This window comes from Seriola dumerili, unplaced genomic scaffold, assembly GCF_002260705.1.
Source record: "Seriola dumerili isolate Sdu_G_001 unplaced genomic scaffold, Sdu_1.0 BDQW01001124.1, whole genome shotgun sequence".
NCBI lineage: Eukaryota > Metazoa > Chordata > Actinopteri > Carangiformes > Carangidae > Seriola > Seriola dumerili.
In genome coordinates, this window is record NW_019175379.1 from 1,341,615 (window position 1) to 1,365,077 (window position 23,463).

General features: G+C 40.7%; 2 protein-coding genes across 4 annotated transcripts in view; one reads left to right on the forward strand and one right to left on the reverse strand.

Moving 5' to 3' along the window:
* Positions 1-8,249, reverse strand: part of esyt2 (extended synaptotagmin 2) — a 30,324-nt gene extending 22,075 nt beyond the window's left edge. For all 3 annotated transcript variants that reach the window (XM_022767173.1, XM_022767172.1, XM_022767171.1), the window contains exons 1-5: positions 7,616-8,249; positions 3,342-3,383; positions 2,690-2,824; positions 2,297-2,373; positions 1,778-1,850 (exon numbers count right to left, since the gene is read on the reverse strand). In XM_022767173.1, coding sequence (XP_022622894.1) covers positions 1,778-1,850; positions 2,297-2,373; positions 2,690-2,824; positions 3,342-3,383; positions 7,616-8,023 — 735 coding nt within the window. In that variant the 5' untranslated portion in view covers positions 8,024-8,249. The remainder of the gene's footprint in view (positions 1-1,777; positions 1,851-2,296; positions 2,374-2,689; positions 2,825-3,341; positions 3,384-7,615) is intronic.
* Positions 8,250-8,932: 683 nt separating this feature from the next.
* Positions 8,933-17,458, forward strand: wdr60 (WD repeat domain 60). The gene is made up of 23 exons (XM_022767045.1): positions 8,933-8,947; positions 9,170-9,223; positions 9,345-10,050; positions 10,149-10,216; positions 10,396-10,563; positions 10,654-10,767; positions 11,407-11,457; positions 11,712-11,943; positions 12,099-12,201; positions 12,364-12,493; positions 12,603-12,714; positions 12,798-12,892; positions 13,009-13,138; positions 13,237-13,409; positions 13,862-14,024; positions 14,448-14,561; positions 14,695-14,756; positions 15,447-15,498; positions 15,604-15,664; positions 16,014-16,113; positions 16,233-16,364; positions 16,595-16,818; positions 16,910-17,458. Exons 1-23 carry the CDS (start codon positions 8,933-8,935, stop codon positions 17,079-17,081), a joined length of 3,231 nt encoding a protein of 1,076 aa, XP_022622766.1. The 3' UTR covers positions 17,082-17,458.
* The last annotated feature ends 6,005 nt before the right edge of the window (positions 17,459-23,463 follow it).

The following is a 23,463-nucleotide window of genomic DNA, read 5'->3' on the forward strand; positions in this document are numbered from 1 at the left end:
GATTTATTTACAAAAGAAATTGAACTGCAATTTGAAACTCACATTACAGAAAATGCAATTTGTTTGGAGGTTTAACACAATGACTATGTAAAGATGGACGACATGACAGCTCACCAAAAGTTATCTCTGCCATTTTAGATAGCTCTTGTCATACTGATATACGTTCAAGTGTTAATTTTTCCAATAAGCTTGCTTTTAATTAGTTATTTAATGCTGTAAAATGGGAGTGTGACATCATGATTGACAGCTGTGATTAACTTTGGGTGTGTGAGCGGGTCCCTCGATACGGTGCAGACTCTGGTTCAAAATGACTTTATCAACACAAGACAGCAGCACCTGTATCCTGGATATTTTGGCTTCATTTTTGTACAGTCTAGTGAAGTGACGTTGTCCATCCTTATATACTGTCATTGGTTTAATTGGCTTGTTATGTGCAGTAGCTTTGTTGAGGGGTGAGCCTCAATCAACACAGTGGGGCCACACACCAGGCTGATATAAAATATATAATAAAAGTCCAATATCAGCCACTGCTTAACCCCACTCTTCACAAAGCCATCTGTAATCTAATCATTATCATGGAGTCAAGCACACCTGCTCTGTGTAGCGTAAAGCAGCACAAGGAGTGACAGGGACTAATATATTAGTGGTTGATAATGAGCTGCAGAGATATGTAGGTCTGCCTGAGCTACATAATGGGGGCAGCGGGCAACAAATGTCTCCCAGGGACAGACCTCGCAGCTATCAGCCTCCAAGGAGGCACACTGATTGTTTCTTCTGGCTGCTTTCTGTTTCACTGCAGCGGGAACACACAAAAGCACCAAGGACATAAAAGACCAACAAAACACACACATATTACACGCAGTGAGACAGAATCTTCTCACGGAGCATATTCTTATAATGTGAATGTTTTACTTTTGTTTAAAATCCTGTTTATTAGCTCAATCTACTTTTTGTTATTATTATCTTTAAACTTTTCTCTTTAGCCTTTATGTTGCTGTATTTTATTGTCTTAATAGCTCTGCAGAGCTGTAGTTCCCGACTTCAGATCCACCCAAGGGATCACAAGATGATGCATAGGATAGAAGAAAAACATTCTGAAATACAAAACTATATTGTTTTTTTTTTTTTATTTCTCTCTAGTCGTTTATTTTTTCTTTCATATTATATAATGGATAGACCCTTGAGGTCTCTAAATACGCAGTAATTCAAATGAAACAGTCTGAGAGGAAAAAGTCACACTTTGGTTAAGCTGCTCACAAAAAAGGACACAAAGAATGTAAACTGTGACAAAGCAAGTACACATACTATATATAAAAGGAGGTTAAGCCTAAAAATGATTCCATGATTATTTCTACGTTTTTGTTATTAACTTTAGTTAGTAACTACATGACTATTGACAGCCTCATTAGTATGAGTACACACATTCCTCCACCACTGAAGTACAGAATTTAATTTGTACTTTCAGACCAGAGTGTGATTTAATTATACACTTACATCCCTGAAAGCTTTCTGTATTTAGACATTCAATAAGTCGCAATGCATTGAAAGAATGTTCAACTGAGAGGAGAAAAGCTCCTGTCCAAATAACTTCAGCATCCTGTTATTATCTGCTGTACAAAAAAGTCCAGCCAGTAAGGAAAAAATACTTGGAGTTTGAGCCAACAGGACAGACTTTTACCTGAATTCAGTGTCACTTACATCCACCGTAGAGGACAAAACTCATCCAAGTGCCAGTGTGAGGATGCGAAACAAATCAGACAAAAAGGATTGTCCTCACCTGGATGCTCTTAATGCCAGCTTTGCAGTAGTAACGCTTGATGTCCACGTCAATCTCTGTGTTGCCAACAAAGCTGGGTAACACACAAGACAAAAAACAAAATGTTCATCTGGTGAAACTGCTGAACTAGGGTTCCTTCACTTTTTTAACAATCTCGAAAGGACTAAAAGAGGGGGGGGGTTTCTAGTTGTCATTTCAAAATGTGCCAATATGAGGGGCCATCAGGAACCCAAAACACTTCCCCAGTCTGCCTCTCTTTACGCTGCACCTCTGATCAGTGTCATATAGGCCATTTATTGATTTACTTCCTCATTAAAACCAAAACCTGTTAGCATCAGTAAACAGGACTGAAATCTTAGGTTTTATAATTTCAACTATTATTATCTTATGATTATTTTTTATTTCAAATCAGCAATCCTTTAAGAATTCCCAAAGGTCTGAGGAACCATTTTAAAGTAGAAAGGAAAAGAAGCTAGAGGTAAAACAATAATGTTTTAAACAGAGATCTGATTGGCTCACCTGATCTGCAGGTCCATGATGATCTGACGCTTATCCACATTCTCTGAATAAACCTTGACTCCGTTGACCCTCAGGGGCTACACCGCAACAGAAGGAAGCATTACGGCCACTACACTCCAGTCCATCACCACCACAACAACACCTCAACCCCTCCCAAACCACCACATGGTTAGCACAAGGTCGACCCCTCTCCTGACCCCATATGGAAACTATTTATGAAACGAGCACATGTGTCAGCGACGTGCATGTATGTTCACGTTCAAGCTCCCACACACCCTCGCCAGCTGTCGCAACGGCACCTGCTGCTCGCGGTCTGTTTTGCCACTGAAAACATCACATGATCCATGTGAGTGCCTGTGAACACCATGCGGGAAAACTCAGAGAGATGCTCACTTTGTCTCCTATGTCGATTTTGCTGAAACAGAAGGTGCTGAGGTGGGCGTTGGACTCCTTCACTGCCGGCTCGATCGTCTCGTGGAATAATTTCTCCACAAACTGGCAGATGTAGGGCCACATCTGCTTCACCGTCTAAGGGGATACAGGGAGAGAACTGAGCTTCAAAGAAAAAAAAGAAAAGAGTGGTGCCCTTTTGCATCATGGGCGTGTTCCTGTATGTGCTATAGGCACATACAGGTACATCTCTCTCTCTGTGAATGATACAGTTACTTTAAAATATTCAAAATGTAGTTCTCTATAAGCAAAATCTTGTCAGACTCACACACATCAAGCAGGGACAGCAGCAAATGAAATTTTGATGCATGCATCTAAATCATGTTAATGTACACTCATGAGGGCTTTAATATTTACATCCAGCTTGTTGCCATGGGGATTTGAAAGGGTTAATGCATTTCACAGTGCTGCAGAACCAGGGCTGCATGTTAAGTCAAATGTGCTGCAGTGTACAGAGTGGCAACAGTCACATCCCCAGTGGGAAGAGGAGAAAGCAGAAGAGAGGCAGACATCCCATTTCCTCCTATTCGCACAAAGCAAAAGGAGAGCTTCACTCAAGCAAACAAATTCAAGAGACAGCTGCTCAATTCTTTACCTTGTTTATCCACTCCACCCGCTCTACATCTGGGAAGTGCACCTACAATGGGGAAAACAGAGCAGATAATCTCTATGTTGGTTTCATTAAGCCTGATAATGCAATATTTTTAATGGCAAGGTTCCACATATAATCTATGTGCTGAGATTTGTTTCACTGGTAATCTGACTTTAAATTATATATTCAAAATGTCTGTGTTATCAGTAAAATTGAAATGTCCATTTTTATAAATTGAACTTTATTTTTTATATGTGAAATTCTTAATTTTCAATTTAGACATTTACCACTGCAGAGAAAGGCACTGCACTAAATTCCAGATGCTAAATTGCAGAATTGCCCTGATATAATCCAAAGGGGGTTAAGTTATTAAATGTTTGCAATGGACCAAATGTGCAAACCCTCTTCTCTTCGATTTCCAACTGTTTCAAATTACTCTTGAATTAGGTGCTAATTTCAAATGCAAAGTTGGTCTTTTTACCTAACTCAAATTTCAAATTTTACTTTTGAAGGAATTTTAAAACTGTTACTCAGAAAAATCCACTGTTTGAAGATGTCACATTTGTATTGGCCATTCAGAATATCTAAACAAACATTGCTGAAGCAGTACAACACGACTATCACACAATCATAACAGAAATAATTCAAAGACGAGAGGACAGAGTCTGTTTCTATTGGGCACAAATAAAATTTGAGAACATTTGTTGCAAGAGCTTTTTTAAATGGAGTTATTGACAAAAAAGAAAGAGGATGAAGGAAAGGAACATGAAAAGGAAGTTTCAAAGCAGTGTTCAAACAAAGGTCATTGGATTTTTCCAGTTTTCATTTCTACATAAAGAATGCATTGATTGTATGACCTTTCTTTTATCGTCATCTTTTTTGTGTCATCTGGTATAAAATAACTCATCAATACACATCAATACAAACTATAGAATATAGTGTCTCTCCTCACATCATGAGTGTGAGCATTCATGTTATTAGACCAATACTGTTGGATTTACTGTAATTTTAGAAAGAGAGTTAAGACTAAGTGGCCAAATTTAATCTTACTTGCATCCTGAACTAGATCTCAACTCGTGTCATATTTCCAGACGTATTTCCTCACTACATTTGTGCTGTGAGACTGAGTTGCACTTAATCTTAACGATCACAGTATATCTGGCATTGATTTAACATGAGCTAAAGGAAATGCCTGGAATAAAATCAATGCCGTGCACAAAGGTGTGCAACCACCTTAATAAATAGCTGATAAACACCTCTGCCTCTCCATCACACCAAATTTAAAGCGTTTATTTCCTAATTTCAAGAGCAAGAAGTGATGCAACCTGCTGGAGTGCTGGTCAGATATGTAGTGTGACAGCTACAAGCAGCATCAAAAGTCCTTATCCAGCATTAATGTCAAAGTCTGGGTAAAGCAGTGACAAGAGCAAGAGGACAGGGAACAGAAAGTTCTAGTTCATATAACAGAGTCAGGCCCACAGTTTTGTTATGAGGTGAAAGTAATATAATCCTCTACACAAGACACTGGTAAGGTTTCATTATTACACCCGACACAGTGACCTTACTCAGAAAATGTAGGTGAAGCAATGGATGATTCACTCAACAGGACATATGTTAGTGCTGGCTCAGAAAACTAAGGTGTGTAGCAGAAAGTGGAAGCAAAGCATCTTAATTATTCAGGTCCAGCCATCGTTGCTGTGTTGGTGTAAAACTGGAAAGTCATTCAGGTTTATGTCCTGAAAGTAAAATTAACAGTCTGCTTGAGTACAAACTGCCTATAATCAGCGCACTGAGCCTTGGAAAGTAATCAGGACCTGGAAACAAATGTAACTAAACACAAGAGATTAAAGAGCTAAGGAGTTTCCTGAAAAAGTCCCAAAAATCACATATCTAAACAAAGCAGAGGCAGTATTTGATTCAAGTCACATAAACAGCACCTGTTTTTCACACATATAATGTTTACCTCTCAAACTTGTGTTTACATCTCATAAGTCACATTGACTGAGGTTTATCCAAAGGTCTACAATAATGCAGACAACCAGACTCTTCAAAATAAAACACCTTTCAGAAAAGTGAAATAAAGCTCAGTTTATAAAGCAGCCTTTTGGCCTCTTCTCTTGACGACACATTGAAAAATTCTCTGCACAAATAAATTGTGACGGGTATGATGCCTGTAACTTTATTGTGCATTTCATTTATGATAAAATTGTAAGACTGGTGATGGAATTGTGGCACTTTCTCCCTTATTCTTTGTCAGTTTATAATCCTTTTCTATTCTTTTGATCGCATATCACTTATTAAAGAAGACAAAATACCTTCTTTACCTGGTTGATAGTTTGTGTGTTTGCTTAATCTGTTTCATTCACCAACTGAAATAATATCTGTGGTCCACTGACTGGAAAATGAATGCAACAGTTCACCCACATACAGTGTCAGAAACGTATTAATTTAAGCATGTCTGTGAGGCATTGTGCAATTTATTTTTTCATGTTTATTCCTGTGACATTAAACTTAAATCCAGAATATTACCTTAAGTGTAAGTAGCTGTTACACAGGCCAGCTAATGACTCACCCTGGGAGAAAACAGCTAATGATATAAACTCGAACAGAGAGGAGTGCACATGGAAGCGTGGGAATCGGGGCAAGGCACTAAAAAAGGATTTGTGAAAACAATGCCATCTCCATCAAGACTCAATTCTGCCTAGTGAGGTGAAACTGGTATTCACCAAGATTTAGGAGCTATAAATGGTGAAAATCTCCACCCCTGATGACAGCGCAGTATTGATGCACTGATATGTGCTCAGCTTGACAGTCTGAAACATGCGTGTCATTCATGGTGAAGCCCTGGATGGTGTGAAGTAATTTCCTGTGATGACCATGCACAGGCACCAAGTATGACCAGAGCTATATGTAGTGCTTGACATGATGTTTCTATTACAAACCCCACACTTAAAGCAGGGGTGTGCTGAGGTCACTCAATAACACCTCTTTCCCTTGAGTGGGATACTTTTGCAGTACCCCATCTAGCTCCACCACCCCCATTTAACAGCCTCAATGCATCCTCAGCCATGTGTCAGCAGAATAAGCTTTTAGCTGTTCTCAAAACATGAGAATGCACTAAATACCACAGACCGGTTGGGCCGTGACTCTCGGACGAGTCTGATATAGAAAGTCTTGTATTTATAGTTTGATAAATTAAGCAGCTGAAACTCAAGGCCCACTTGAATTTGCAATTCAGTTGAGCTGGATTTTATGCTTGGATAGCACTCAGTTAATGAGACTATATAAGAAGGTTTTAGTGAGAATAAATCTCTCCATTTCACTCTAATTCCTACCCTAAAAGATACATAGTGCACTAAAAAATGAAATATGGCTTCTTCAGTCAGTTCATCACTGTCTATTGGACTTCCAGCAGAGTTTACTAGTGCAGGAGTCAGCAGGTAGTCTGAGGATGGATCAATGAATATGGAATATAAATAACTACAGTATAAACATTGTACAACCTCTATTAAGAGGACTAGAAGCATTCATTTAGAGGCCAATCCCTTTACTTTGAAATATTTCCCCTTGATGCTAATACCACTCCCTCCTGTCTTTCAAACCTTTTTTAAAGACACTAGTTCTGAGAAAAGTCACACATCTGGCTATGTGACAAAAATAACAAGTTGTCTCAAAGAAACTATATAGTTTGTTGAACTTATCTATATCTATTATTATGTTATTATCTGTCTTATCTGTATTTTGTCTTCACGTGCCACTTCATTACATGCAACCTAAGTTTTTTAACTAATTTACATAGTGGGGTTGCTGAGGGTTCATGAGGAGGTCTCAGGACATTCCCAACAAAATCCTAACCACTAAACTATTAACCCTGACAAGGGAAGTCAGGAACCACTATGTTATCTATCATTTTTGCCAAGATAAAGTGTTGCAGTAATGGAGTGAGTTCACTACAAGAGAGATAGCAGTCTGGATCCCAAAATAACAGGGACCCCGTGGGCATGTTTCCTTTCCAGCATGGTGTCTGGTTTACCATTGTACCCTGCTGTATTTAGACTGGGGCTCAGTCTAATGTCACTGCTGGGGGGAACAGCTGCTCCATCACAGCTTTACAGTTCAACTCTGCTCCTCCTGCACTTGACAGCTGATAGTTTTTTTTCCTGGAAACTCAAAAATATTGTTCACAAATACACCTCACACACACTTAACAGAGAAAAATCTCGGCTCAGAGCCAGTAGACATTTTTTTTGTCTACTGCGTTTCACAAGGAGACTTACCCATGGTGGTAAATCGGAGGTCGTAAGACCCTGTTTGACACTTCTCTCCTCCTGCTCAAAGAAAGCCAGAGCACGGTTTAGTCGGCTGTGCTTCCCTCCTGTGTTCCTCCTCCACCAGAAAAAGATAACCAGTCCAATCAACAGCCAGCTGAAGCTAAACTCAAAATAACCCAAAGCGTATATGGGGAAAATTAGAACAAACGTTTTAGCGAAGTGAACCCAGGTCTGGGTCAGTTCGCTGGTCGAGGACACCGGAGTATCATCGGGTATGTTCCCCGCTGAGGGATGGTGAAAGTTGGCGTCAGGCTGAACGGGGCTCAGCGCAGTATGTCCATTCTCCTTAGGTGAAGCGGGGCTTGCATTGTGTGAATGGGCTCCCCGTACAGCTGTCATGCTGTCTCTTGACATGCTTCTGTGTCCAAGAGTCCGTTTTTAAACTGTTAAAATGCGGATAAGGTCGGGTGACTCGGTTCCCATGTGCGAACGGACCGAGGGGGTTCCTTTTGGGGAGCCTGTTCTCACGTTGGCTCACCTGCACACCAGCCCATTGCATTCGAAGGAATCGCTAGCATTGACAACTTTGGTTTACGTTTTGACTAAAAGCTAAGAACTGCATTCCCTTGATTAAATGAGTCTGCTGAGCCAGTCCAGTCCACAGTGAGGACACGAATGGTCATTTCTAAGAACGCACATGCACCCTTCACTGTGCGCTCCCAGCTAACCTAGCGTAAAGAAAAAAATACCGCCATCTCGTGCTCATTAGCTGTAAACAAGTTTGTAATTATCAATCGAAGTAATGCTTGGGTAACGTCAAATTACATTTGAAATGTCTACTCTAAAACTATAGATGAGAAAAGAAACACGGGTAACTGGCTGGATTTCAAACACATAATTACATAACTGCGTACCTTGCTAGCGTTCTTTCAAAATACTAGAGCAGTTGAAATAAAAATGACGAGCACAGAGTAATCGTTCCAAATATGAGTTGTATTCATGGCAAACATCAAAAGCAACACAACTAGTAGCAACTGAGTTATAAGCACCAATTGTTATAGTCGATAAAATAACAGATTTCTCAAAAGGTTTTGTTAAAACTAATCAGGTTTTAACGGGTTGCCATGGCAATCGGCTGTTGATTCCAGCGACTGCTCTGCTGCTGACTAACAAGCCTGTTGTCAAGCCGATGTGACGCGATCTCCTTGGTTTCGAGTAACTGCGCATGCGCACTATAGCTTTAACATCATGGCGGCGTCACTACGAAAATATGAGCTGATTTTCGGTGATTGAAAACTTCCGGGAAAAAAAACAGATGTGAACATGCATAGCGACAAGGTAAGCGCTTTATCGTTGTTCTTACCCTATGCAGGCGGAAGTCGGGGAATGTTTACAGTAGAAAGTGTCATATCCGCTCTGGTAACTAGTTATCAAACGTTATGCTAGGAAATGAACGTTATCTCACTGTTTCTCAAGAGTTTGATGTTATATGCTATATTTTTGTCGTTGAACTAAGTTGAAATGTGCATCTAGTGAATACAAGATAATGTATTCATTTAGAAAATAACCAAGGAAGATACATGGAGACCAGCTGAGCTGAGAAGACATATCAGGGTAAGTTTTTCAGAGTTAAAAAGCACTGGAGAGGGGATTTCAGAATTAAGAAGATAGTCAAGAGAATAAATGACAAATGTACATCCAAATGATAACACTTGTTTTATTTTTTATCTTTCAGGAAGAAGGACATGGTGATGACTATGTCAGGAGGAGAGATGACAATGAGAGGAAGCACCGAGGTGGGGAATCCGTAGAGAGACGCCGCAGAGACCCGGAGAAGGAGTCCAGACGAGACAGAGACAAGCACAGGGAAAGGGAGGGTACGAGAGAGAGAAGAGATGAAGACGGAAAAGACAGATATGCTGAGCGAAGTAAAGAGGCCTCACGGGACAGGAGAGGTGATAAAGAAAGGGACCGAAGAGATGAGAGGGACAGAGACACAGAGAAGAGAAAGGAACGGGAAACACTGGTAGATGGAAAAAGGCACAGTTATGATTATAGAGAGAACAGTTACAGTAGGCGGAATAGAGAGGAAAAACATGATAAGGAGAGAGACAAGGAAAGACATAGAGATAAAGAGAGAGACAGGGCAAAGGATAGAGAGAGACACAATGAGGAGGACAGGGACAAGAGGAGGGAAGAGAGAGACAAGGAAAGAAGGAGAGAGGAACAGCATAGAGAGCACAAGATTGAGAGGGAGAGAAAGAGACATGAAGAAAGTGGAGAAGGAGGAAGAGATCAGATAGAAAAGTATGATAGAGAACAGAGAGACCGGCATCGAGAGAGAGAGCGACACAAAGATGATTATGAAGAAAAGAGGAATGACAAAGACAGACGGGAAAGACATGGAGACAGGAAGCATTCAGAACGGAAAGAGGAAAGAGGTAATGATACAGCAGTGTGTTCATATAGCTCACCATTTTTACAGATAAAGGATGTCAGTATGAGGTCAATGTTTCTGTCTTCATCTGTCTGTCTTTAGAGTATAGAGAAGAACACAGAAGACATAAAGAGGAGAGAGAAAGGAGACACAAAGAGAGAGGATATCATGTAAGCATCTGTGTTAAATTAATTGTCTGTTGCTATTTTGCATTTTAAGGAAAGGTAAACAAATTATTGAATATTTTTGCTCTTTTTGGGATACATTTGTGTTCTTCACAGGTTAGCATACTTGTGTCAAAATCCTTTGGTTACATTGTCCTTCTTGTGTGGACTTTCCTGCTCCCTAGGATGAAAAGCAGAAGCGTGATGGTGAATCCAGGGAGCATCAAGACTTGAAGAGGTCAGGTGAAAAGGAAAGGCATCATCGTGGTGACAGAGAGCGAACCGAATGGGACAAACACAGAGAGAGAAGGCACAGAGAGGAAGAAGATCCAGAGAAAAAACACAAAGAGAGAAGGCACAGAGGAGAAGAAGATGACCCAGAGAAAAAACACAAAGAGAGAAAGCACAGAGAGGAAGAAGATCCAGAGAAAAAACACAAAGAGAGAAGGCACAGAGAAGATAAAGACCTAGTAATAAATCACACAGAAAGAATCAGCCCCAAGAAATCAGCCTCTGACAAAAGTCATAGACATGAGACTAATGCAGTAGAAACAGAGGTTAGTAGACCCACAAAATGCCTGTATAGCCTTCATAACACTGATCTAACACTATGGATTCTGTGATGGATTTTTATGATTTTCTCCTCCCACATGTTGCTTTTGCAATCCAGGAAGTTGAGATCGTGTCTGAGCACTGGACAACTAGTGTGAAAGATGTAGGAGACACAGAAGAGCCAGTAAGATGCTCAGTTTGGTTACCCTGCTTGCAACCTTCAAGGAAAAGAGTCTTCTCTTGCAATTCTGGGGACTATTTTTTAGTTTGGTGGTGTGGTTTTCTTATTTTCATAGGTTACTGGCAAGCCATAGACAATATAATATTATGCCAGTTACAATGGAGCTCGATCTCCCAGCTATGCTTTGCTTGGCCCACACCGCAGCATCCTATATAAATTTAAGAGCTTAAATATAAAAAGATTTCTCTTTTTTCTGGTTGTTGTCACTGGGGAATGTGTCCCTCTGTTTGGGCTGAGAGTCACCTACTGTCTGTACTTCTTACTGTACTGTGCGCAGTCTTTTTCTTCTTACTTTCAGCTTCCGCTTCATGAGTGCAACATCATCCGAAGGAGTTTCTGCATGCTTTACTGAAAGTATTTAAAGTATCTCCTACTTCTTTTTTTTTTTTTATCACATCTCCAGGTTGTCAACAATGAAGATTTAGTTGACCAGGAATATGAGGATGATTTTGAGGTACACAGCATTCTAATTATGAAATAGGCTACATTCTGTAGAAACGAATTCTGTTGTTTTTCAGCTTTCTTATGTTTACATTTTTGTTTACTTTTACATTTATTTACTTATCTTTGTGTTACTTTTGCATGCTGTAATCGATTTACATTTTAAGAAACTGGTGAGTATTCAGAGCTTTCACAAATGCATCCATTTTCATTCTTATAAGATGTGAAGTTTGAAAGGGGAGATGGATCTTGTTTCTCTATTCAAAGGACTATGAGGAAGATTTTGAGGAGCTGGATCAGAGTGAAAATGAGGGTGATGATGAGAAGGAGCCGGAGTTTCCACAAGTGGGAGAAGAAAGAGAGGAACCTATGACACAAAAGAGAAAGGAGATAGAAGCAATTCAGAGAGCAATGAATGAGGAGAATGAGAGAGTTGGAACAACTCAGTCCAGACAAAGTATGAGCAGAGGAGAGGAAGACACGCCTAAACGGTCCAGAGGTACGATTCTACTTTGTTCTTGTTCTTGTTCTTCCTGAGAGACATCTTTTATCCATATCTTGTGTCGTGTCTGATTGGAAGACACTTGCTCAACCCTGAGGGATTTTGTACAAAATCATAAGGGCTATGATATTTACTTGCTGCTCTCTTTATAGGATCTGAGAAGAACCAGAGTCGAGCCTCTTCACGTGGGAGGTTTATTGACTTTGTGGCAGCAAAACAGCGCGAAGTGAGCAAGAAAGTTGCCACAAAACAAAAGTAAGTTAACTTTAATGTTAAATGGAAAATGGATCATTGTAATGTGGCTGGATACCTCTGGAGGAATCAGTATTGTAAACCCTTTTTCTGACTTGGGGCACTATTACCAAGCCCATAGCAAAGCATACATTCAATTTTACCTTCAATCTCTTCTGTTTACAGGAAACGCAGCACAGAGCTCCTTCGCTTAATTGATCTGGATTTCTCAATGACATTCTCCCTTTTGGATCTGCCTCCCGTCAATGAATATGACATGTATATTAGAACCTTTGGAACTGCAAATACCAAACAGGTTTGGATTTATTCTGTTGTCTGTGTTTCTTTACACAGATACCTGTAACCAATATTCCATTAGGATTAGCCTATGTCTAAATAATATGTTAGAACATTTTCCCTGACAGGCTTATGTTCAGTGTAATGAGGATAATGCAGATCGAGACATTCAAACAGACGAGATAGAAGTGTGTGAGAAGTGGACGCAGCATCCTCCAGAGCACAATGGAGCCTGTGGAGGTGAGGAAACACCAAGACAATCCTCTGATTCACTCAGAGTTTACATGTAGAGTTCAATAAAGTTGTTTACCACGCTTTTACAGATCCAAACCTCTCTCAGGAAGCACGAGAAAAAAACATGAATGAGATGAACTTTGATTCCCAGCGTCTCACAGCATTCCTGCACTCAGCCTCACAGGTTTTCTTTTTACACATACACAACAATGCTGCAGTTCTTTATTCCCTGTATTAAGATTTATTTTGTGTGTCTGCTACACTTTACTGACTCCTGTTTTGTGTTGTGACCGAATCAAGGTCATGGTTGTCCTGTTGGAAGAGGTTCAAGCGGAGAGAAAATCCATGCAGAAGTTGAGGACTCAAACAGACACACTGTCTTTCAGCGATGGAAGTTTACAGCTCAACACTAAGTTGCCTTTTCTTTATGGTACACACTAAAACCAGAGAAGTCCCAAACCACTATATTCTCATCAGTACTGTATTTTATTAGTTGTAACTAGTGCTCCTTCCTGTTGTCAATTGCAGGTCGCCACATCAGCCTGGTGCACTTCTCTCAGGTCCAGAGACACACCATGATGTCAGTCCACACGCCTACAACTAAGCCCAGCGCTGTGCGTCTTGACAGCTTCACCATCATCTGCATCTGGAACATCTGGGAGCCATCCAGACCTCAGAAGATCCTTGTCTACGAATCTGAGGTGACATTTTCTTGTTCCTTTTTCGGTTGTAGCAAAGTTAAATCTAATAAATAAAATCACAATAGTTTTAAAGTTTAAAATCTACTTTTAGGGCAGTGTATAGATTTTAACACTTGACAATAATAGACAAGTTTTTATTTCCGCATTACCTTACTGGTAATGAGGAAATAAATACTTGTGTATTGTATTGACAGGAAATCTACATTTTGTTGAGGCACAAGAAAGTTTCCATTAAGTTTTAATTCAGCTATTGGAAAGTTAACAATTTCACCACAGTCACACTAAACATTATTCAGAAGGCCTTATTGCTCTGCTTGCCAACCAAAAATAATTGTTACAATCAAAATTGCTGTGTAATCCTCCATATTTCATGATATAATTATCCTAAAAAGGCCAGTCTTAAAAGACAATATGCACCGAAACCAGTGATAGTAACCCCTTCTCTGTCACAGGTGCAGTGTTGCTGTTTCAGCCCTGGAAAGGCCATATTGGTGTTTGCAGGCACATCAGTTGGCTCTGTGCTGCTGTGGGACCTGAGGGAGCATGCTGGTAATCACTACCGCCTGAAGATAGGGGAGGATGAGTGGACCTTCAGACAGCCTACCTTCTCCACCGGTATAATATATAATACCATCGATGTCTGTCTTCCTATCTGTTCCAGTATACTCAAATATTTGCCCTTATACAATGAAGGTGTTGATTTCCCAGAAAATATACCACGTCATTGGTCATATCGACATCCGCAACCTTACACCAAGCACGTGTTTTCTCGTCTGCCTTTATTTTGAGAATATAAAGCCCCTTGATCTTTCACTCAGTCATCTTTGTTGTTGTGTATTTTGCTCTTCGCACTGCAGTCCCAAGAAAAGGAATGTCAGCAGGCAATATATAGCAAAGATCCTTATTTACTGTGCATTGGTATTCAGGATTGTGTCTGCCCTTTCTCACACTTGAGGTTCAGAGTCTGTTTTCTTATGTAACAGCAGTGATGATTCAGTGTGTGCTGATATACTCTCTTTTGTCACCTTGTCAACGCAGATGCAGTAATGGCCGGCTCAGGCCATTTCTCATCTGTGACGTCTGTAGAAGTTGTCCCCACCACTGTAGCAGGGGGGCTGAGGCCAGATGTCCCCCTGTTGGCATCTGAGGAAGGTATGGAATGGTATAGCAATGGTTAACACATTGATTTAAGATCTTGCATATCATTTTATAAATGTGACATATGTTTTAGCCACTCTCAGTTGGCTTTATATTTCATTAAGTGTTACTCTGTTTCATAATCCAGAGTCATCAGGATTGTCATTCCAGTTGGCTTCTCTGGATGAAAGCGGGCTTTTAAATTTCTGGGTAGGTTGGCCAACGAAGTGGATGCTACACATTTTTCTCTACACCAGAGATTTTCAAACTGGCAGAAGAGTTTTACGGGTGGGCCCTGGGGGGTAGACGGGTGAACCAAAGATACTGCCTGAGGTGAAAGGGGCAGATGCATACAGAAACGAAAGTTAATTATTGTAGTTTGACCCACTGATTTGTGTCAAAATCTGCCCTCCTTCTCTGAGTCATAACTGAACACGCAGATGTGATACACACATTTTTAGATTCAGTGTGACATCACTCTGATGTTTTTATCTCAGATGTCCATTGCAAGTAATTTTTAAATTTTCTTGATAAAGGTAAGATGTATCACAAAATACCATAAATGAAGAATTGTGGTGTTACAGAGATGCCCCACGGCCTACAAATCATGTTCTCCAGATGTAAGGGAGCATGCTTGTTTGGTACAAGCCCCAGCAAAAAATACTGATATCACAATTGTAATATCTGCCAAAATAATTGCAACATGATTTTTTTTTTGCATATCGTTCAACCCTAGTATCAAAGTAATACACCAATAGTTGTCTGCATATGAAAGAGTTGCAAAAAGGAAAAGGTGAAGGCTAATTTTGCATGTTTGTGATTAGTGATACAGATAGCTCACCATAAACAACAAAGATATTCCATGATGGACTTGCATGATTTTCTGTCTGTGCCCTGTAGGTGGTAGTGGAACTCCCAAAAGCCAACGAGGCAGGCTCTCCAACAGATCTAGGTAACGCACTCAGGTTTTAAAGCATGTATCTTCTTTTTCCATGGACATACTCATCTTTCTCACACATGTGGTACTAGCCTCAACCTTTCTCTTTCACTCTTCCAGGGCTCAGGCCTGGGGGCAAAATAAAGTTGCTTCACAGCTCCTCCCTACACACTGCTGAGAGGTGAGATTGATAAATAGCTTGTGATGCATCCGTCACTGCCAGCCACTGGGCTCAAAATACTCCACAATGTCTTTGCCCAGTGGAACACAGCTGCTCTGTCGTAGTCATACGATCTTGTTTGTTATGTACTCTGGGCTGTTGTTTCTTCACCTCAACATTTCATGGCGACATACTGTATCTGCAGTGCTATACAGTCGGGTCCAGAAGTCTGAGACCACTTTCCCATTCACTTCACACTGTATGTGCAGAGTGAATGTGATGCAGTGTCGTATTCTAGTGTTGCACAATGTTGTAACCTTTGACCTCTGGTTTCGTAATTTTCCCCTCTCTTGCTCTGTCTGCCTCTCAGGGTATCGCCACGAGATGCAGTGAAAACGGGGCCATTACAGACTCTTCATTTAAAGTTTCTTCCAACTGACTCCAATCACTTCTTTATTGGCACCAATATGGTGAGCATAGTCTTGTCTGCCAATGAATAATGTATTTTCAAGTAAACCGTCCCAAAATATTCAGAAAATTATCGTCTGTTTAATATTGTGACAGTATACCAATGTCATTTCTGTCCTAGGGTCTGGTCAGTCATGGAACGAGTCATGGTTTGAAGGCTCCTCCAAAGTTTTACAGGTTTCAGGGGGCTGGAGTTCGACCTGTTGATGTCAGCTCAATCCACTTTTCTCCCTTCAGACAAAACTTGTTCTTGGTGAGAGTGCAGTTCTTGAAATTAAAGGAATAGTTCAGTATTTTGGGAAATACACTTCTTTCTTGTAAAGAGTTAGAGGGGAAGATTGATATTTTGTCTGTTCACTAAATATAAAGCTACAACCAGAAGCTACCTCAGCTTAGCATAAAAACTGGGAACAGGGGGAAACAACTAGCATGGCTCTGTCCAAAAAAATGAATGTGCCTTCTTTTCCTCTGCCCTTTTTCCAGGTGGGTTGTACGGATGGCAGCATCAGGCTGCATGCAGTCAGCCATGAGCAGCCTGTGGCAGAGTGGAAGAACAGTACAGCAGGTGAACCGGTGGTCTCACTGCAGTGGGCCCAAACCAGGCCGACAGTCTTCTGTGTTCTTGATGCAGTCTCTAACCTCCACATATGGGACCTGATGAAAAATGACACAGAGCCTGTGGTCACTGAGAGGATGTCTGCGGATAGGTAATACCAGACAGACATGACTGATGACTGTATGAGTAATTTTATATTCGTCATATTATGTGTCAATATCAGGTGTGTTTCCTGTTTTCAGAGTGACAGCCATGGCCGTGTTTGGAGACTCAGGACAACAAAACACATATTCAGGAATAGCCCTGGTGCATGAGTCAGGAAAAATAGAAATGCACTATTTCACAAGAAATTTTACCGTGCCCGTTCCTGCAGAAGAGGAGAAGTTGGAGAGTATGATGACTGAAGGCTTCTGAATTGCTGCATCTGAAATGGCTGCATTTAGACTGATATGTTTGTGTTAATTCTAATGATTTGCTGCATTTTTAAACTCCTGAAGAGCAAAGATCAATTTATAGATCTGTTTTCTGTTTATTTGTATAGTATATGTCATAATTAAATTTGATATGTGTTAGGTTTTTCTTCTGAAACTGATGACACATGGCTAAAATTTTCACATTAACATAGCAATAAGAGGAATGTTGCTGAATACCAAAGATCCTATATAGGGGCCACGGTTCATTTAATATCCTCCATAAAATGTTATAAGAAAACACATAATGTAAAAGTTTGTTGATGTAAATATTTATACTCTTTGACTGATGAAATATTTGTATGGTGGTAATGACTTTAATTTTTGTACAGTAAACTATGTAAATCTTTAGTAGTGTCATTTAATGCTATGACATGGTTTAATTTTTATGTAGTTCAAGTTCATAACACATTGTTTATTATCAAGTATTTTTTAAACCACCTGCCAAACCCAAGCTTAAGTACAATATGTTTAGCCAGGGCTATAGCCAAGACTTTTATATTAGTCCTTCCTGCCCCAGAAAAAAGACAGAACTTTTAATTATTTCAAAATTTTAACTTTAATTTATTTACAACTATTCAGTTATATTTTTTGTAAATTATAATTAAAGGAAATGCATTGTTTATTTCCTCTTAAAAGTTAACAACAGCTACAGCCTTTAATTACAGGGACACTTTTCTATTTCTTTCACAGAAAATTAAAAAAAATAGATTGAAACATATACCTCTTTTTCTGAGAGACTATTTTGCTGGTCGTGCGACATGCAGCCATGGATGTAGCCAGGCAACTCGTTACCTAGCAACGAGGACTGAGCTCTTAAAAAAACTGAAAAAACAAAGTAACTTTTAGCAGACTTATGCTAGTTCAGTTGCTAGTTGCTAGCTCAATTTTTACATCAAAAGTAACATCACATATTAGAGATTAAAGGCCACTGCTTCATCCGGAATACATAACTACAGGTTCGTGGAAGGTAAACGCAAACTTTAACTTAATTTATCCATCCTTAAGGTTGATAACTAACCCTGTAGATCTTCAGCTTTATAGAGGACCTAAAACAAAGTGAGAATATGTAGATAAATAGCCTAATGACTCATTTTCGTTTGCTCTTTTGTTTGTCTGACTTGAAACCATGTTGGGCTGCAGCTAAGAATTATTTTCATTATTGATTAGTAGTCAGATTATTTTCTAGATTAATCGATGCTGCTTGGTCTAAAACGTCAAACAACAGTGAAAAAGCAGTAAATTATAAATCAGCTGAGATCATTTGTGATTTGTTTTAATACTTTTAAAGAAAGTTTTAAAGCAGACAAGAAAAAAACCACTGAAACACCATCATACATTCACATAAAATTGATTGGATTTTTTTTTTCTTTACAAGTAAATGTCACATACTCACCACTGAAGAGATTTTTACTGTTAAAAGCAGAAGGTCATTGGATGTAGCAGAGTCCTGTGTAGAAACTGGTGGAGATGGTGGCCCGAGGAGACGGGAGCACAACAACAACGCTTGGAAAGCAGAATTTCTTCAAGCAGAATGTGAAGGAAGATACTGGCGAGGTAGGCTGTGTCTTTGAGTGATAGGTTGCTGACCTGTTATGTGCACTTTTAGATGCCTTACACACGCTTTACATGCCCTTGCTGTGTCTCTGTAGGTGATACACTCCGAGAGCAACAAGCATGAGTTCACTCACGGTCTTCATTGCATACAGCATTTCTCCTGTGACAGTCCTGTGCGTTTCATGATGTATTCTGAGGCTGCTGCAGCATTCATTAGCCTCCATTCAGACAACACAGTCTGGCTTTATGCAGCTGATGGCCACAAGCAGAGTTCCTCAGTACACCACTTTTTCATGGGCCTCACAGCAACAAAGATCTCTGGCTGTCTGGTAGGTTGGGGCCCAGGTCCCATCTTCACGCTTCTGGACCATGAGTTACGGCCCCTTGACGCTGCTCGTGATGCCCTGGACATACGTGTGTGTCAGCCTGCAGAGCACTCCACAGAGTTGGTGACTGCAGGTGTGGGGAATGTGTGTGTGTGGTCGGTGAGGCTCATGAGGTGTAAGGTGAAGATACAGGAGGGGCTGCAGAACAGTACTTTCAGTCACATGGCATTGGCACCCCCACGATCTGACAGGCCCCACAAGGCCTTCGTTGTGTGTGGGCGGGTCGTGACAGAGGTTGACTTGGACGTTGGAAAGGTTTTGGAGCACAAGAGCGATCTCTGCTCATGGTGTGTATGGCTGCATGTTCTATACACTCAGTAGCTACTTTATTAAGTACACCTGTACAGTCTAATGGAGTCCAATACAACAGTTTTCTACATTTATGATGGCTATAATGTTCATAGTAATTTTTACACTTACATGTCTGTAAATAGGGAAGACAGAAATATAATATAATCCAGTACACCATCTTTAACTGAGACTTCAGTAATGAACATATCATTGAATTTACACTTTTCTGAGCAGACATATTAAAATGCAATACATTTTCAAAGGTGTACCTAATGAAATGGTGGAGGGTGAAATCTTTTAGACTGAATTTGAATTGAATATGAATATAAATTTTGGCGCTTTAACATTAACAAGTCACGTTTTACAGCGATATCACTGCAATGGTGTACTGCTCTCAACTGGACTGTTTGATCATTGCATCCAAAGAGTCCATTAGAGTGTGGGATCCAGACTGGGAGCTACGTGTGGCTTTTGTAGGACATAATGGTAAATCTATGACTGAAGAACTCCATATTTCCATGCTCTATCTATTAATGATTGAACTACTTGTTGAATCATATCTGCTCTGTTTATTTCTGTGTCCAGATGTGGTGAATTCACTGTTCTACTGCTCTGAACTACACATGCTGTTATCAGCCTCTGTAGATTGTACAATCCGTTGCTGGAATGTGGAAGAGGGTGATGTGATTGAGTGTGTCCACACAGAACCGAAAACCCCTCTTTTGTGTGTGGGAGGCACTCGAAAGGGAGATGCGTTCTTTTCCTTCTCTCACCAAGGAGTGGACCTCTGGACCAGAAGAAACCTGTACAACCTCCACTGTAAACTCAAAGAGGATGAAGGAGCATCAGTGAGACAAATCTTAGTCTCACCCTTCCCTGCTCCTTACCCTAAAAGAGTGGTCTGTGTCAGCGGGGACAGTGATGTCACTCTGGTGGCTGCAGAAACAGGAGCAGTGTTGACTTCTTTCAAGGCAAAGCGGAGGATTTTGTGTGCTGACTACTGCCTGCACAAAGAGATTCTGTTGGCCCTAACTGAGGCAGGTACAGTGATCCAAGCCAACACGCTCACTAATCCAATCACTTTGATGAAGGAGTGGAAAGGGAGAGGCCAGGGGCCCTGGCAGCAGCAGGGCCATGTGACAGGGAATGATGCCCAGAATCTGCCCATCCCTGGCCTGCCTTGCTGCCTTGTACTCTACAGTTATGTTGCTGAAACCCAGACAGCTTTAGAGGAGTGGAGGAGTTTACAGGAGAGGAGAGGGTGCAGTTACAGGAACAAGGCAACTCTTAATGATGCCAAAAATAGGTGAGCATTTTCATTTCAAAGCAAATAATCTATGGTGTCAAATAGCAGCATATATGTGATCGTACTTCTGTGTTTGAGACAGGTTTTTGATCATACTTGGCCATAATGGAGGTTGTGTGACTGTTTTAACACTGGATTATGGGAAGGTCTTGTACAGGACGTCAGCACACAGTGGCCAAAAGGTCACTGCATTGCAAGTGTATCCTGAGGATGGCTGTCTTCTCTCCACAGGTATTTTCCAGTGTACCTTCATTGCCTTTTTATGCTTGTCAGTGATGATTTAACCACTTTACCCCAATCCTTTAGGTGAGGACTTGTCAGTGGTGGTGTGGAGGGTGAACCCCTACGCCCAGGAGTGTCTCAGCCAACAGCTGAGGCTGTACTGTGGCCAAACTCAAGTCTACATGGCAGCACTGGGGCCTCGGCTGGCTCTAACCTTTCAAGAGCCCAACAGTGGCACCTACAGTCTGATACACTTTAACCTGCTCAACCAGATCCAGACCAGTCAGCCACCCAGAGAAGGACATTTAGACCACTTCACAGGTCACAGAGAAAACATGTGTCCATAATAAATTGATTATTTGTTTGTTTGTTAATTGTTTGTGAATGTCTGTATGTGTGTGAGTGACTGGATGTTTGTTCAGTTTTCTTGCAGGTCTGTGCGTGTGTCCTGATCTGGAGGTGTTTGTTTCCAGCAGTTTAGATGGGACAGTGCATATCTGGAATGAGGAGAATCACCTCATCAGGTTAGAGTTCGTTACATTTCACTAATCCTTTGCATGTCAGATGAGAAAAGCATATAGTAATGCAGTAATGTATGTCTTTATGTATCTGTCACCCCACCAGGACACTCCAGCTCAACACGGTGCCTGAGTGTCTGGCTTACAGCGGGTCTGGAGGGGATCTGTTCCTGGGCATCAGAGGAGACCTGTACAGAATGAACTGTGCAAAGTTCATGCCACACAAATACCAACAAATGGTAACTAGTCAGCTCACACACCAGTGTGGCTGAAGGATGTGTGAATGATTGGGATATTTTTTTAACCAAAGCTGCAAAACATTTCTTTATTCCCATTTTTCTTTCACAGCTCTTTTACACTTATTGTGCTGAACGTCTTCCTGATATGCCTATCACTGAAGACAAAGAAAAGTGTATCAAAAGAAAGTAAGATGTATTCATATTATATTATAAAAAGAATAGAATCCAAAATAATGACCTAATAAGCTATGAACAATTTCGGTGCCAACAGGACTGATCACACTGCCGAAAACGTGGAAGAGGGATCAAAGGCAGTTGCCACCAATCAATTATTGACTGAAGACATGTGGAGACAGAGGGTGTGTGTGAAATGGTAGAATTTGAGACAGTGAATGTCAAAAGAACGCTGAAAAATAGGTGTCAGATATTTTTTCCATCTGTCTTGTTCCAGGGGTATGAGACATTACTGACCTTAAACAAGGACCTTTCTGCACTCCTACAAGGCACAGTGAAGTGCAAAAAAGAAAAACCTCCCAGTACAGTGCAAACCAGGAAAGAGGCTTTTGACCGCTACATGAAAATAATATATGGCCTACCCAACAATATTAAGGTTTCTACTTCTCCCACTTATTTTTCCTGCTTCTTTTCCGAATTTTCTAGAATATACTGACTTGGCAAAAAGAAAAATCACAAACAATCACTTTTCAGCTTCCCTTTAATAAGAAGCAACAGTCTGAAGCTAGTTCTATGTGTATCAGCTTAAAGATATTATAAGACACTTTTTTTTATTATAAGACGCAGCTTTCAGAAATAACGTTTTATTTGAATGTTTTGTGCATTTCATTCAGTACAAGGAACTGCTGTATCATCATTAATAGTGTTATGCTTGCATTTTCAGATTGATTTGGAGGACACCTCCGACTCAGATACATTTTCATTTTATCCTGAACCAAAAGACAACAAGCCCTGTAACCCTCCTCCCTTAAAAGAGGACGTCCGCCCTGAATCTAAATTGATCATCCCTGTGATTGTGGAGAAAAAGACGGTTAGCATGATGAGCAAATCCTTGCTCTTGTTCACCCTGGATTTATGTTTTAAATTACAGTAACTGAGGGAGTTAGAGATTTGCAGTAGAATTTACAGTTTTAATAGACTTTATTTGGTTTTCCTTGTTTACTAGCATGTGCAGTCTTGTATTGTCCAGAAATAAATGTGTGCAACTGCAGGAGAAAAAGGCTCCAGCAGCAAGCTCTAAACCAAAGACCCTGATGGAAGTCAAGCCTGTTGAGAGAGTCGCACCCAAGAAACCCGAGAAACCCAAGAAACCCGAGAAACCCAAGAAACCCAAGAAACCGATCATTGTGAAGAAGGATGAAGAGGTAAGAGCATATTACGCAGGACACAAGAACACATGGCATAAGAACAGCAGCTCTCATTTGTTTGTTACTTGTCCCCGTAGCCTCCAGAGATCATTCCTCCAGTAGAGAAACCCAAACCCAAATTTCGTGCTCCACCTCCTCCTCCTACTCGTCCTCGTCCACAGACCCCAACACCGCGTCCACCCACCCCTGAGTTGCCCACATTCCTCAAACAGTTTGAGGATGCAGGCTGGTTTAGAGACTTGATCCCTGATAAAAAGGTAGCCTATTACAAAGATCTCTGCGATGCACAATGCAAGTTGGTCCAAGTTTTGGTCGTAATGAGTGTGTGTTTGTGTGCAGAGTATCCCAAGCACCCTGTCTCCAGAGGACTTCTCCTTGCAACTGCTGGGCTATCTAAACACCTGCAGCACTCCGTCCAAAATGAA

What these genes read in the sequence shown, in the direction of transcription:
- wdr60 (XM_022767045.1), top strand. An exon ending in GAACTGCAAATACCAAACAG is followed by an intron (nt 12,494 to 12,602) that starts GTTTGGATTTAT and finishes TTTCCCTGACAG; the next exon opens with GCTTATGTTCAGTGTAATGA. An exon ending in TCCTTGTCTACGAATCTGAG is followed by an intron (nt 13,410 to 13,861) that starts GTGACATTTTCT and finishes TCTCTGTCACAG; the next exon opens with GTGCAGTGTTGCTGTTTCAG.